Source organism: Astatotilapia calliptera, unplaced genomic scaffold (genome assembly GCF_900246225.1).
Source record: "Astatotilapia calliptera unplaced genomic scaffold, fAstCal1.2 U_scaffold_6, whole genome shotgun sequence".
NCBI classification, from domain to species: Eukaryota; Metazoa; Chordata; class Actinopteri; order Cichliformes; family Cichlidae; genus Astatotilapia; species Astatotilapia calliptera.
Genome location: NW_020535800.1, coordinates 247,796 through 262,597, shown reverse-complemented (window position 1 = coordinate 262,597; position 14,802 = coordinate 247,796). Strand labels below are relative to the sequence as shown.

The following is a 14,802-nucleotide window of genomic DNA, read 5'->3' as shown; positions in this document are numbered from 1 at the left end:
CCACTGACTCTAACACAAGTTTTATATAATAATGGTGATCCATCTAAGGAACTGTCCATGCTACACAAGGTGGTGATAATTATGGGCAAATACCACATACACAAATGCAAATGGCAAAGTAAAAGACCTTCCCTAACTGTATTGAAAATTGAATTCAAATCTTTTTTGTCATCTTTAGAATTACTAAGGGATTCATGTAAAGAGGCTGCTTTGATATGCGACAATGGGACTCAATCTCTATCCTTTTAATGATTGTGTTTTTGGTGTACTAAGTAAGCCACATGTATGTTAAAGTGTTCACAGAAAGGAAACTGTTATATGTCATAAGAATGGCCTTCATATATTTATGTATATGTATATGTGGGGGGTTTTTTTTGGTTTGTTTGTTTGTTTGTTTGTTTTTTCTGTTCTTGCTTTTAGTTTTCTCCTATTTCGTTTGGTTTCTTATTCAACCTTTTCAAGATGTTGTTGCACTAATGTTGTCTCCCAACGAGAGATTGTAATATGTGCATAAATTTAATTAAAGTATGAAAAAAAAAAATGTTGTCTTCCGGTATTTTCTCTGTAAGCGACCTTTCCTCGACCAATGAGATGAGCGGTAATCTGAATTGTCATAAGTGTGCTGTCAGCTCATTGGTCACAAAGCAGGAGAGGGGCTGGGAATTATGTTTTCAAACAAAGCGTTAATTCCATAAACATTTATAGACTACTTTTGATTCTCACTGTATTACGGGACAAAGTGCGTCCCTTATTAGCTCAATACAGGACGATTATGTTTTTAAAGGGACGGTTGGCAACCCTAGCCGGAATTTTATATTCATGCTAGCGTTCATGGCGTTAACTACACATTTAAAGCGTCTAACAAAAACAGGCACAATGATGACAATAACTGAACTAAAATCACAATCAGAAACATCAGGTTGGCTAAATATACATTATATGTGTGTTTTACAGTGTTAGAAAGAAATGACACCCACCTCTCCCACAGGGGAATTGTAGAAAAGGGGCAAGGCCAAGGGGTACACTGTATTTATAGGGTTACACCAAGGAAGAAGAAGAACAATGAGGAGGGGCTCTGATAAGGAATATAACTACAGGCTTGGAGGTCCTAACAGTCAGGTATGAAGAACACATTTTGTGTAATTATAACAATGTGTAATTTATGACACAGCAATCTGTCTCTAATATTTAATGAATTGTTCTGAAGATGCTAATAATTAGTGAATTTTGTTTTAAACTAGTCTTTAATTATGTTGTAAAAACTTTGAATCTCATGAAGATTTTCACATCAGTGTGCTTTATAATGTGCTAATAATGAAAATGACGCAGGGCCCTGAACACATCATGTGTTAACGCCTTCACTCAGAGCCTGCAGTGACCACAGAAAGTGTGCAGCTGATAAATGAGGGTCCATGTCCTTCATGCAGACTGACAACAAGAACAGGGTTCATGAAGATAACAGAGGCAGCTTCAACAACGTCACATGTCATACAGCATCTGTAATCACAGCCTCAGAGGCCACAAAGCGAAGCAGACAGGTGCATCCAGGTGTAACCACCGGTAAAGTTCACATTTATCAGTGTTTACCTTTGTGTTTGTTCATGATTAGTGCAGCCGCCCTGTTAACTGAGCGTGCTCTCATCATTTTAATGCTGTGGTGCTTCAGTACAGACCAGTCATATAACACAGTGGTACAGGGAGACTCCTCTGTGTTTGTCTGACAGAAGAACATCAGCTTCATCCATCACAGACTCGAGGCTGGACCGCCTGACTTTAACAGGAATCTGTAGCCTCAGTGCTCCACGCCAGCAGGTGGCGCCAACGCACCGGTATCACGCCCTTTCACCTCCGACAGCGAAGAAGAAGTGGTGGAGTAAAAGAAGAAGAAGGGAGCGCAGAGCTGGAGTTAGCAGGTGAGGAGTGTCCCGGTTCTGTACTCTCACTTGACGGTTCTGGTCGTGTTTGCGGTTTGGTCCGGTTCCCAGCAGCGCTCGGTTCCGGTTCTGGTTAGCTGCAGCTAGCTGCTCGTTAGCTCTCCGTGCTAACAGCTGCGTTAGCCTGTGTGCTGCTAGCTGTTAGCACCAGGCTGTCGTAAATAAGCTTCCATTATCGGACAGAGACGCCTGTCAGTCACACCTGAGCGTGGCGTGACTGCAGCCCGGTCACTGCACAGGTGAGAGCACCTGTCACACCTGCAGGCTGATGACGGCTGGCAGGGTCAGTGTGAGAGGCTGTTTGTTCTGGTCCTGATCAGGAGGTGGGTTCGTGTTGGTTCCTCAAGGTGCTTCTGATGTTGGGGTAGATCAGTGTGTCAGCCTCTATAATCCAGATGTTTGTCACATGTGGAGTCCAGCTGTAGAAGTGTGTGTGTCAGCGGGGAGCTGGTTCTGATTGGTCCAGGTGTTCTCCTCACAGTCACGTTAAGTGTGGAGGAGGCCTCGTGTTCATGTTGACTCCACCACAGCCTGAGGGCCCTGCAGGACCCTCTGATGCAGACACGTGTGCACCTTTAACCCTGCGATGGTTCCTCGGAGGATCACGCTCAGTGGCTCAGGTGAAGGATCCACAACACCTGCTGCTCCTCCTCCATGTTTAGAGTAGGAGGCTGAATACAGATGTTTCCACACTGTGGAGCATCTGAAGTGCAGATGTTTGAAACACGCTTTCTTGTACTTTAGACAGAAAATGTCGAGCATCGATGTCGTCCTCACTATAACCTGTGACTCACACACTGCCCCGCCATAAAGGAAATGCCTATACTGATGTGGTGTGCAGGTGTGGCTGCCTCCATTATGAAGACGAGAGTCCTCAAAAACACAGAGTTACAAAGAGTCCTGAACTACGTGTTCCTGCTGAGGGACTGCAGGTGGAGCTCACAGCTAAAGCTGCTTCTTTGTTTTATCATCAGGGTGTCATCGAGGTCTGTTGCCATGGAGGACCATGCTGACGTTGCCATGGAGAACAAGACAGAGGTCCCAGCCTCCGACGCCCCGTCCTCTCCTGACAAAGAGCCGGCAAAGCCCGCTGCGCGTCAGCCACACCGCCGCACCTTAGGAAGGCGGGGCCAGAGAGCAAAGAGGCGGGGTCATATAGAGAAAAAGCGGGGTCAGAAATCGAAGAGGCGGGGCCAGGAGGACAAGAAGGAGGGCGTGACGGTGAAGAGGACGTGGAGCGGCGGGAAGCGCCGTTGGGACAAGAAGCATTACTGCGTGTTCTGCCGACGGCCACAGGTGAAGATCGCACGCCACCTGCTGAGGAAGCATGCCGACGAACAGGAAGTACTGGCTGCCAGCACCCTGCCGACAGGCTCCAAAGAACGCCACCTGCTGCTGGAGCACCTGCGCTGCCGAGGCAACTATCTACACAACATCGAGGTCAGTTTGTGTGTTTTACCGGTGTGTCTGCTACCGGTCAGTTTACCTGTTTCTTTCAGGTGCCTTTAGTTGTTACCTGTGCAACTAAATTAATGTACATTTGTCATGGCCATGGACTCCTGCCGTATCGAGGAGGAGAGATTCCAGAGTCTACGATGTCAGTTAATTAGGAACTGCCTTTTTCAGCTAAGAAATATCTCCAAACTGCAAACATTGTTTTCTAAATGTGAGTTAGACATGATTCTTCATGCTTCTATGTCTTCTCTCTTAGATCACTGTGAGTCTTTGTCTTTGAGCAAAAACAATCGTGACCGTCTCCAGCCAAGACACGTAAAAGAGCATTACGTTAGGGGTTCACATCAATTCTAGCTTGAATAACACGATATCGATTCGTTAAAATCCTGAATCGATTTTGGCCGAAACACACATTTGATCTGTTCTGACGGATCAGAACCAGTGAGATGTCGGCTTTCTCACGAACACGCCATCAGGTTAGAAAGCCGACAGCCCACTGATTGTGAGGCGCTGACGGGTGCGCGCTTTGTGTTTACGTCTTTTTTTGTGTTCGATTCTCAAGATGCGGTTTAAGTCAACTTTGGTTGGAGAGACAAAACCATCAAGAAAAGAAGATCCAAACTATGCTTCACATAAACATCGTCATGAATTCCCTCTTTGGGGACTTTGGCTGTTTTGCTGCCACCACGATAAAATCCCACTTCATGCACAGCTCTCTCTCTCTCTGTGTTGAAGAACAGTTTCCCATCTAAAAATCTGTTTTCTGCTTTATTCACTTGCTTATTACGCACAAGACTCATTTCTGCTGTTCAATACTGAAGAAATGTAAACTTCTTAAAATGCCAAAACCCCTGGCTGTGTCTGTAATCGTCTGTAACTTTGCTCTGCTGCACGTCAGCAGCATCAGGTAATGTTCACATGTTGATTCGTGACTTTCTTTCATTTTTGATCTACTGCAGAATATTTTTAACTGCTATAAAATCTCAGGCCAGAAAGTCACCTTCATGTTCTTCTGTTTTATCCTCAGGTTCTTTGACACAAAGACATCTGCTGTGATAAAGTCTCACATATATTTTATAGATATAAAAATGGTTATGTACTGATAAACAATCAGAATTATAATTTTTCTGACTGTCTGAGGCAAAAAATCAAATCGTGGATCGAATCGAATCAGGACCTTGTGAATCAGAATCAAATTGATTCTAGAAATCAGTGATGACACCCAGCCCTACAGTACACCAGTGTCACACTCATTACACTGGCTACATCTTAGAATTCATTTTAAAACCTGACCTTTACAGCTCTGAATCATGTCCTGTCCATATTACTGATCTTTTAGAGCCTCACACTCCCTCGCGCAGCCTCAACCTGTTGGTATGTTTAAACCTGAGGGGACAGATCTGAGCGGCGTCCCCCAGGTTGTGCAGTTCTCTGGATTGCCTGGATTGTATTTATTCTTTTAAACATCATCTTAAGACTAATTTGTTTAGACTAGCTGAGTATTTGATTGTGCTGTTTTATGTTTATCTGTTTTATATTATTCTGAAGCACTATGTGGTTTTTGTCCTGTGAAGAGTGCTATAAATCAATGAAGTAAGTAAACCAGGTGGTGGACAGCAGAGGGGGAGGGGCCCATCAGGCTGAAGGACCAGGGTTTGTTAGTCCGTGGTACCTCAGAGGCAGCCAACAGGTAGAGGCCAAATGAGACGTGGCTCAGGCTGAAGGTAAACCTCAGGTGTGGGAGCAGTTTGGAGAGGTTTGGACAAAGCGTGATTCAGGAGGAGAAAGCAGTGCTCCACCTGCACTGTGTGTAGTTTAGGTGGAGTGCTGCTGATCAGCTGAGGACAAAATCAGACAGTGGAAGGAAACTGTAACAGTATTTCATTCAGCATGAATAACTGTCTGACTGCATCATTTTCTCATCAGAGAAATGTAAAGTGTACTCAAAGTGTAAAAGCAACATTTCTGCGCCTCTGCTTCCTTACACCGCTGCATATTTGTTTCAGTCTGAGACACTCACTGCAGTCGTGACGAGGACCAAATCCACCTGAAAAGTAAAAGGATTTGGCCCTGTTCACAATGTCAGAGTTTTAAGGCTCAATCAATAGATTTCGAGACTGTTCACGTTGCTCTTTTTTAAAATTATTATTATTTTGCTAGCTATCAAACTCGCAGGATAAATGATTGTAATGCACTGAGTGTAATGCAATAAAGCAACACTACTACAGCAGCAGTAATGTGAGTTACCTCCCTCAAGTGGAAGCTTTAAACGTTACAGCCCGATACAGGGGCGGATCTGCAGGGGCGGATCTGCAGGGGCGGATCTACAGGGGCGGATCTGCAGGGGCGGATCTGCAGGGGTGGCGGCAGCGAGCGAGAGACAGGTTTTGAGATGTGGAAGATTTGTGATGCTTAGTGTGGAGTGTATAGTTAGCGTGTTGTGCAGTTGTTGTTGTGTGTCAGTGAGGGCACTAATGAATGTCACAAAGGCAGATTGCAGTGTAAAGACTGTCTCCACTGTCCACTTGCTGCGGTCGGGCCTGCAGGTTTTTCCCTGTGGTGGCTCCTCTGTCTGCTGGTGGACAGACACATTTTCTTTACTGACACAAATAATTATTGGGGCATCTTATTGTTAACTGGTTTTAGTTATAGTATTTTTAAGTGATTGTACAAAAAACAGCCTGCCAGATGCAGTGGGTGCATTTTTAGATAAATAGTTGTATATAACTTTGTTGTTTAAAATATAAGTTTTCAAAATGTGCAAGTTGTATTTGCAAGTTATGAAAATAATTTTATGGTTTTTACAGTTAAAAAGAAACTGCTACTAGGATTTTATGTTTTTGTGTGATTTCAGGTCAGTTGTGTTACTACAGTTTGTCAGTGAACACATATCTGTAAATTCAGACACGTGAGACTGAGCTGAAGAGAATGATACCAAACAAGGCAAAAAACATTTGAAGGTGAAACACAAGCTTTCTCTGAAAGGTGCCTCTCCTCTCCCTTAGAAATGGGGACTCCTGGTGAGGTGTTCTGGGCATGTCCCATCAGAAGACCCAGGACACAGTGGGGAGATTATGGGTGGGAATGTCTTGGTGGTTCCCAGGGCCAACTGGAGGAAGTAGCCAGGGAGAGGGAGGTCTGGGCTTGCCCCCAAGACTCGGCCCCAGATAAGCAGAACAAAATGAATCAATGGATGTATTTATAGCAGGAAGTCACATAAACAGTTGCCTCAAGCTTTATAGTTTAACTTAAAGATGCTACAATAACACCTGTGTTTACCTGTCTGTTACCGGTGAGGTTTTCTGTTCCTTACAGGTACATTTACTCCGCCTCCCTGTGTGTCCTCAGGTGATCCGGCAGGGCACTGGTGAGATTGTGCCATGGCGTCAGCCCTCTGAGGATGTGGATGCGAGGAACTACCTGCCGTGCCCATTGTGTCTTGGATTTTTCCTTCGTGCTGACCTGTGGAAGCATCAGGTGTCGTGTCGCAAGAAGCTCGCCATCAACCCGTCCAAAGCCGAGGCGAACGCTGACCCCGCCAACGACGCCACCTCTGGTTCCACAAGTAAGTTGCCCTGTGATGTCACCAGAGAGGACATACCTGAGGATTCCCTTGGTGAGACTGCAGAGACCGGGACCAAACAGCTTATGACCTCTGACCCAAGTGTCGATCAGAACACGACCTCTGACCCCGCTGTGAACCGAGCCAGGAAACGGACCAGAGTGCAGGCAGCAGCGTCGCGGCTCCTGCCGATCTCCAGTGGAGCGTCTGAGAGCTGCAGTGAAATCCTGCATCGCATGAACCAAGATAATGTGTCTTACGAGGTCAGCTCACCTGTCTGTCTGTGCACCTAACACTGTCTGCACTCTCTGACCTTTCTCTGTGGTAACTGGCTCCTCTCTGCCTCCAGGTGAAGTCTGATTGGCTGATCTGTAAGTATGGCAACAAGCTGATGGGGAACCAGGATAGTGGTCAGAGGAGGTACGACTACGTAAGCCAGAAGCTCCGGGAACTTGGCAGGTTGCTCCTGGCCGCTAAATCCCTTGACTCCGGCGTCCAGAGCCTGCAGGACCTGCTGGCCCCAGGTCGCCTCAGCCTGGCGCTGTCCGCGGCCAGGAAGGCAGCGGGAAACAGGTGGAGCCGCCCTCCACTGGCGGTGAAAACAACACTAAAGACAGTCTGTGAGATTGCTATTGGAGAGAGCCTGCAGGACGGAGACTGGGAGGCTGCCGCCAAGACCACCGACTTCTACCACATGCTGGGCCGGGAGTGGGACAACTTGGGCCTGCAGAACCCAGATCCAGGTGAGACCACAGTCCAGCCCCTCCTGCTTAATTTAGCATCTTCAGTAACGTCCAGTAATGTTTGGGTTAGGAAGAACCAGGATGTGACTGTAGTTTTGGATTTTCAGCTAGAGAAGTTTGGATCCCAAAGTTTGTGTTACTGACCCAGTTTTTCTCCTTTTCCAGCTGCTACAGATGGAGGAACTAAACCAAAGAAACGACCTGTCCAGATAAGACTGGACAACGACCTCAGACAAGAAGGTGAGTCCACACCTCGCCGCAGGTTAGGATCAGTTCCCGAACTTCTAACTTTATAGAACCAGTTGTTGGAGCTGTTTACCTATCTGTGCCCACCTTTGTTCACAGTTCTGTCAAAGAGCTCTAACAAACCAGTGACCTCTGCGATTCCACCTGAAGCCAGAATGCAAACATCTGTCTCAGGTGAGTCCACCTGGATTCATGTTACTACTTTGACTTTAGCAGATTAGTCTCATCGTGCTCCAAGTCTCATCGTGCTCCAATCCAAAACAAATTTCCCACGTGTGGGACTAATAAAGGTTATCTTATCTTAATTCTGTTGGTTTTTCAGTCCCTGTGGCTCCCAGGAAGGTCCGACGGCGGCCGTGGTCCTCTGCAGAGAAGGAGGCCATCTGGAGGCAATTAGGAGTCCATGTTCTGGTCCAGTCCGTACCAGGTAAGGAGGTCTGTCAGCGCTGTCTGGACTTAGAACCAGTCCTCAGGGGGCGGCACTGGAAGGACATCAAGAACCAGGTTCACAACCAAATCCAGAGCCAAAAGAAGCAGCAGTTCCACGCTCAGATGGAACTCGAGAAGAACCAGGATCACCAAGACCAGCTCCAGAACCAGAAAAAGCCAGAGCAGCAGCAGTACCAGCCTCCAGTCGATGAACAGGGAAAAGACCACCGTCTGAACCAGAAGAAACCACCATACCAGTCCCAGATGGACCAACATGATCCGGATATTTCTCGGAATCAGAAGAGATCACAATACCACATCAGCATACACCACCAGGCCCAGGATAGCATCCAGAACCAGAAGAAACAACAGGAGCACGCCCAGCTGGATCACCAGGACTATCTACACAACCACAAGAAGCAGCTGTGTACCCCTAGAGTGGACCACCAGGACCACAGCCAGGTCCATAAGAAGCAGCTGTATCAGATGGACCAGCAGGCCCAGCCCCTGCAGACCCTGGACCAGGAAACGTCTCTTCTAACCATCACAACCTACAGACCAGATGGGTCAAATCGAGCTCCTGGACATTTGCTGCTTGAGCGGGAGCACAACATTACAACCTACCCAGTTCTGCACAGACCACCGGGACCTCACATGGACCAGCTGCTGCCCAGAATAGACTGGGCCGAGGATGCTCCAGCCCCGAACTATCCTATCAGCAGGCCACTGGGCAGGACCCTGCTACAGGATGTGCCCCCAGGAGGACCACCCTCTGACCCACAGTCGGGACATGTACACTTCTGACCGGTCCAGGTCTAGAGGACTTAATGATAGGTTGGCCCTTCTCAAAGGGTGCATATCAGATTTGGTAGTAAAAAGACCTGCTTTTATGATAACACATGTAAACCTTTCTTAGAAGGTCCTTGGATTTCCTGTGTGAAATTAGTATTTGCCTCCTACAGGACTATATACCCTATACTATATACCCCCCCCTCCCCCGTATGTTCTGGCAATTCCAATGGGTCTGGTTCTGATATGTCAGTCTGGTCAGGAGATGAACCTGGATCCTGGTTGAGGTGCTGTTAGATAGGTGAAACAGTTCAGCTGTGATGTACCGGAGTTATACCGACTACGTGCCAGTGCCTGATCTTATTATAAAAGGCGGGTACCAAAAACCAAAACCAGCACCTTAGTGGTCCAGTGTTGGCCTTTGATGTTACCTGTTCTGGGAGGAGCTCCTGCTGAAAGATCACAGATGGTAGCGTCAGTCGTCAGATACTGTCTTCCATAATCAGAATTTGCCCCAAATGTATCTTCATAGGAAGATTCATATGAAGCAGCCCACAGCTCTACGTCTTAAACCTGTAGAACGGTGGGCTGGTTCTCTGAAGACGCTGAGGCAGAACCAGCTCTGTGTGAAAGAGCAAATGAAGGGATCAAGGCCCTTTGCCCTCATTTAACCATAAAGGTGTTTAAAGTTCTCTGTATGTTTAGTGTATGGTTCTCCTCACACTCCTCTGTGTGATGAGCACTGGGGCACAACCCCTGACAGAGAGGCCAAACAGGTGGTTCTAAACGGTTCCTGCAGGTCCCTGTGAGTCCTGGTCTGTGGTGGTCCTGTGATGGTACCACTGCATCCTAAAAATAGCAAGTTGTCATGTCACAGGCTTATTCCAGAAAGGATGACATTCATTTTGACCTCAGTATTCTACACACAGTACTGAAGAAGCTTCTCGGATGAGAGGTGAAACGTCTTCAAGTAACTTAAAGAAGTCCAGACGCTTTTCTTTGCAAGCTCCTTTGACTACACACAGTACTCCAAATCAAAATTCTTAAATGTTTATTAAAACATTTAAGAGAAAAATATAACACATGCACAGGTATTCTCAGCCTTTGTTAAAATATGTTGTTCAAGCACTTTTTGTCCGCAGTTACAGAAGATCAGTGTTGGGCAGGGTTTTAATAGTTTTGCACGCACACATCAATGAAAACTAAACACACTTTTGCTATAAAGTCAGTTAATTTTAGTTTTGTGAACACTCATTACAGTTTTAGTTATTTTCCTTTTTATTTTTATTTCCGCTAACGAAAATGTTTTTTCACTTCTAGTTTTCGTTAACGATAATGACCTTGGTGTTGGGAAGGTTACTTTTAAAACGTATTCCATTACAGATTACAGATTACATGCCCCAAAATGTATTTTGTAACATATTCCATTACGTAGCTCAATGAGAGTAACGTATTCTGAATACTTTGGATTACTTAATATATTATCATGCTTTTTACAACTATGTGAATGTACTATTGCTGTGTGATTTATTACTATTACTGAAGGTCCGTGGCTATTTACGGATGAGAAGTAAAAAAGAGCCGCTAGGTGCTAAAAAATAAAGCTTAGACTCAGACGTTAGAACAGGCTTCTCCCCGCAGAACGCCGTGTAATAAATACTCACAAAGAAAACGGCAGTCGTTACAACTTATGTCTAAAAATGCATCGTTTCACGCATCGTTAAAACACTCGACTCCGGGTAAAGGACGCGCAGCTGGAAACACTTCACGCAAGTCGAGCTGCCCGAGATTCACAGAATTTACAGAAAATGTTACATTTTTGTGATTTATATCCTTATCGGACGATAGAATTCTTATATCGGGATATGAGATTTTGGTCATATCACACATATCTGACTAATGCGTGTTCCGTGTCGGCTCGTAGCCAAAAAAATAGCTTTACTTTGTTGTGTGGGTCAACTTTTCTTGCGAGAGACAGAGAGAGGCGTTGAAAGGCTGCTCCAACGGAACTTATTGTTTTCAGAGGAAAACACGAACACGGTGTACAGTCGAGTCTTAATAGCTTACTTACAACTGGGCTCGTCAGGCTCTCTTCTTGGCTGCAGTGGTTATTATTATATTTACATGCTTCCAGCTCCCGTTTTTGCTCGATGACAACTCGTACTTTTCCTTTTTCTCCCTCCTCGCGCTCACAGACCCATAACGTGTATGGCAGTCCATTCTTCCTGCAGCACGGACTACACTGCCCATGATGCTACATTCTTTAGAGCTATGCTTGTAGCATTCTGCCTGTTAGCTTAGCACAACAACAACAACGAAAAGGCGCTCTCTCACCCAGGAAACACACAGTCGCAGAAAGAGAGAGAGCGTCGCCCTGTAACCATGGCAACCGTAACGCTGCCGCCTGGAACAACAGAACGTAGCTGTCAAACAAAACCAAACAGTCCTGACCCGCGACAATATGAAACAGGAAAGTACCGCAGTGTAATCCATTTATTTCAACAAAGTAACTGTATTCTGAATACCACCTTTTTAAACGGTAACTGTAACGGAATACAGTTACTCATATTTTGTATTTTAAATACGTAACGGCGGTACATGTATGCCGTTACTCCCCAACACTGCAGAAGATGAACCTTCGCCCAAGCTCGATGTCCAGCACACTTTTGGACCAGGTTATGTCTCATTCGTCTTTTCCTTCAGAGAGTCCTTCACAGGCCTTTGGGCAAACTCCAGGTGGGCTGTCGTAGCTGGTTTCCTTTAGCACCCTCTATTACACACTCTATTACATTTGAGTTTCACCTCAATATGTGTGGGGTTGTCATGGGAACACAACCAACATCCCATGTGTCTATGTGCCACAAACACAATGGATGACATTGAGGCGATGGTATACCCGCTGCTTGGTCTGTGGGTGTTTGTCAGACTCGAGCACCATGATGTCAGTTTGTAGGTAACCCTTGTTGCCGAGTTTCAGAAATGCCAGGTTTCATCTAACTCGTGATTCATCTAATGACACCGCTGGCTGGCCAATTGGGGGCTTTTGATGTCACATTTTTAGACTGACTCTGCTCGGTTGGAAAGCCAGGCCAGCATTTGCTAAAAAAGTACCTGGTACCAGGTACTACTCCCTGATGGAAAGCCCTAGAAACTAGGTTGAGCTCAGCCGAGTAGGTACTAGATGAGAGGCGCAGAAGATTGCCCAGATTGCAGACATTACTGACAGACGATCAGTGTGCACAGCTAAACAAACATGAGTGTCGGGGCTGTGAGTACTTGTGTCCATCTTATACTTTAACATGGACAGTCAGCTGACTGTGCAGAGGTGAAAATGAATGTCATGGAATAAGGCTGTAACGTGACAACACGAGGAACACTGAATGCTTCCAGGATGATGTGCAGAGATCATCTATGATGTTTCTGTGTCTCCTGCTCGTCTCCCTTTAATCTGTCTTCATCCACCCCTCAGTGTTCCTGCTGTCCTCTCAACGTCTTGATGTCCCTGCAGCTCCACTTTATCACCACTAGATGGCAGACTTCTCCCTGTTTCTGGTCCCTGTTAGAGGATAAGAACATGTTCCAGTCCAGACTGCAAGCTGCTGCTTTTTCCTCCACATGTCGCATTTCTGATGTCCTGTAGAGTCGCTGATCCACAGGTGATCGATCCACAGCTGTGTCCTGCAGGAGGAGCACCAGCTCAGACACTGGATGGCAGCAGGAGGCTCTGTGTGTGTTTAATGTGTAATAAAAGTGTCTGTAACTGTCCTGTGATGGAGCCCTGTCACGCTCGGTCCTTTTATTTCATTATATCTGTTTCAATAAACGCGTCCCCGCTCTGTGACGGTTCAGACTCGTGTTCTTCAGGAGCTGTAACTGTTAAGAGTTAAAGGTCCCACCTGCACAGGTTAGGATGATGTGCGGAGCACATGGAGACACAGAGGCTTTTATTTATGCACAGGAAACAGAATTGTGTTATTCATTATGATGAGGATGATGATGGTGTGGCATTAAGAAACATGTAGAATAATCATGATAAAACCAAGTTTCCCACAGAGACGAGGTCTGCGTTTGGACCTCAGCACGGCTGTGATAGAAGAAAGTTGGGTTTAAGTCACTGCAGCATAAACACATCATAAATAAACTGTGTTAATAAAGCAGAACACGAGGACCTGTCTGCTCTACTGTGAAGTCGATCTGCAGGTTCAAACACACCTGAGCTACTCCCAGAGAGGATCCAGCCAATCATGTTTCTGGTTTGTGATTGGCTGAGCGGTCGACAGCCGCCGTGGTTAAACAGACTCGGTCTGTCTGGACTTGCATCATCCTCTCAGCTGTCACACTGTTTCAAGCTAGTGCACCACTGCAAGCTTAGCTATCGATCACTGATACCAATGCTGATGCTTCTAACTTATGTAGGGCAGGCGGTGAGTCGTGACATCATCATCATTTTACCAGTTCTGAACACATTTTAATGATCGCTCAACAACTGGGACTTCACCTTTCCACAGTAGTTACCACAACAAAACGCACCCTTCAGCTTTTATTTTGAAAGTTTTTCTGGGAGATGTTCCTGTCTCTGAAAGACTTTGGTTCAGCTTCTGTTGTTTAAATGCGCTGCAGGCTGCAAAGACACGTTTAACACATTTCACTGGTCTTCGTGCTGAACGTAGAGGATAGAAACACAGTATTGCAGTAGCATTGATCCCACACCAGCGTGGTATCAATGCTATGGATATGTGGATCGATCCGCTTGCTCTAACCAGCATGATGTTTCATAAACACTTAGACATACTCTGTTTCAGCTCTGTCATGTTTACTGAGCAGAGTGCATGATGGGATACAGCACTCAGGTGGCCGTGAGATTTGAAACTGGACAGACTACAGAGATACTGGTGGAGGCTCTGCAGTCACTGGGAGATCCAGCTGTTTATCTGATCCAGTCATATGGTGATAACATGTTTGCTTTAAAGATAAAGCTTTCGTCCTGCAGCTACGTCCCACATCTAGACTGGACTGCTGCACTTCTCTCTGGTTGGGCCTTCAACACCCGTCTCTCCATCGCTTCCAGTCAGTCCACAGTGCTGCTGCAGGTGCTAAAACACCACTGCAGTTTGGCTGATTTATGTTTAAGATTTGTTTTTATGTTTGTAAATGTTATTTTGTCTTTGCTTCAAATACATCACAGTTGCTCTTTGGTCCCATAGCTGGCGTGCTGCACTGGATCACACTGTACGAACTGTTACTCAGATACTTTAAAGAAATAAGACAACATTTTAAAAACACTTTTTGTCAGAGACTTAATAATTTTTGACTGTAAGCTGAACACTGAATACAGTCTACGGCAAACATCTACAAACTGAGTAAAGCCAGTGTCGCAGTGGAACTACATTAAATACATCACACTTCAGTAAAGTCGTAGTGTTTAGAAGATAAACTACAATTTCAGTTTGGATGAATCTGGGTTTGTTATTGCTGATGACATCAGCTGCTCTGTGATTTACAAGTACAAACAAATATGTAGTCAGCATCATCATAACTAACACATGTATGTATGAACCTGTAGTATTTGTACACAGTGTATGTAGTGTGTCAGTATAATTATATACTAACCTGTGGTATTTGTAGTACTTGTACTGTTACTGTC

General features: G+C 45.6%; 1 protein-coding gene across 1 annotated transcript; it reads left to right on the top strand.

Annotated features, from left to right (window-relative positions):
* Positions 1 to 1,666: 1,666 nt before the first annotated feature.
* On the top strand, positions 1,667 to 10,373 carry LOC113018314 (uncharacterized). The gene is made up of 7 exons (XM_026161371.1): positions 1,667 to 1,913; positions 2,909 to 3,374; positions 6,738 to 7,214; positions 7,301 to 7,694; positions 7,860 to 7,934; positions 8,040 to 8,114; positions 8,263 to 10,373. The coding sequence occupies exons 2-7, from the start codon at positions 2,931 to 2,933 to the stop codon at positions 9,171 to 9,173; spliced, it is 2,376 nt and encodes a 791-aa protein (XP_026017156.1). The 5' UTR covers positions 1,667 to 1,913; positions 2,909 to 2,930; the 3' UTR covers positions 9,174 to 10,373.
* Positions 10,374 to 14,802: the final 4,429 nt, after the last annotated feature.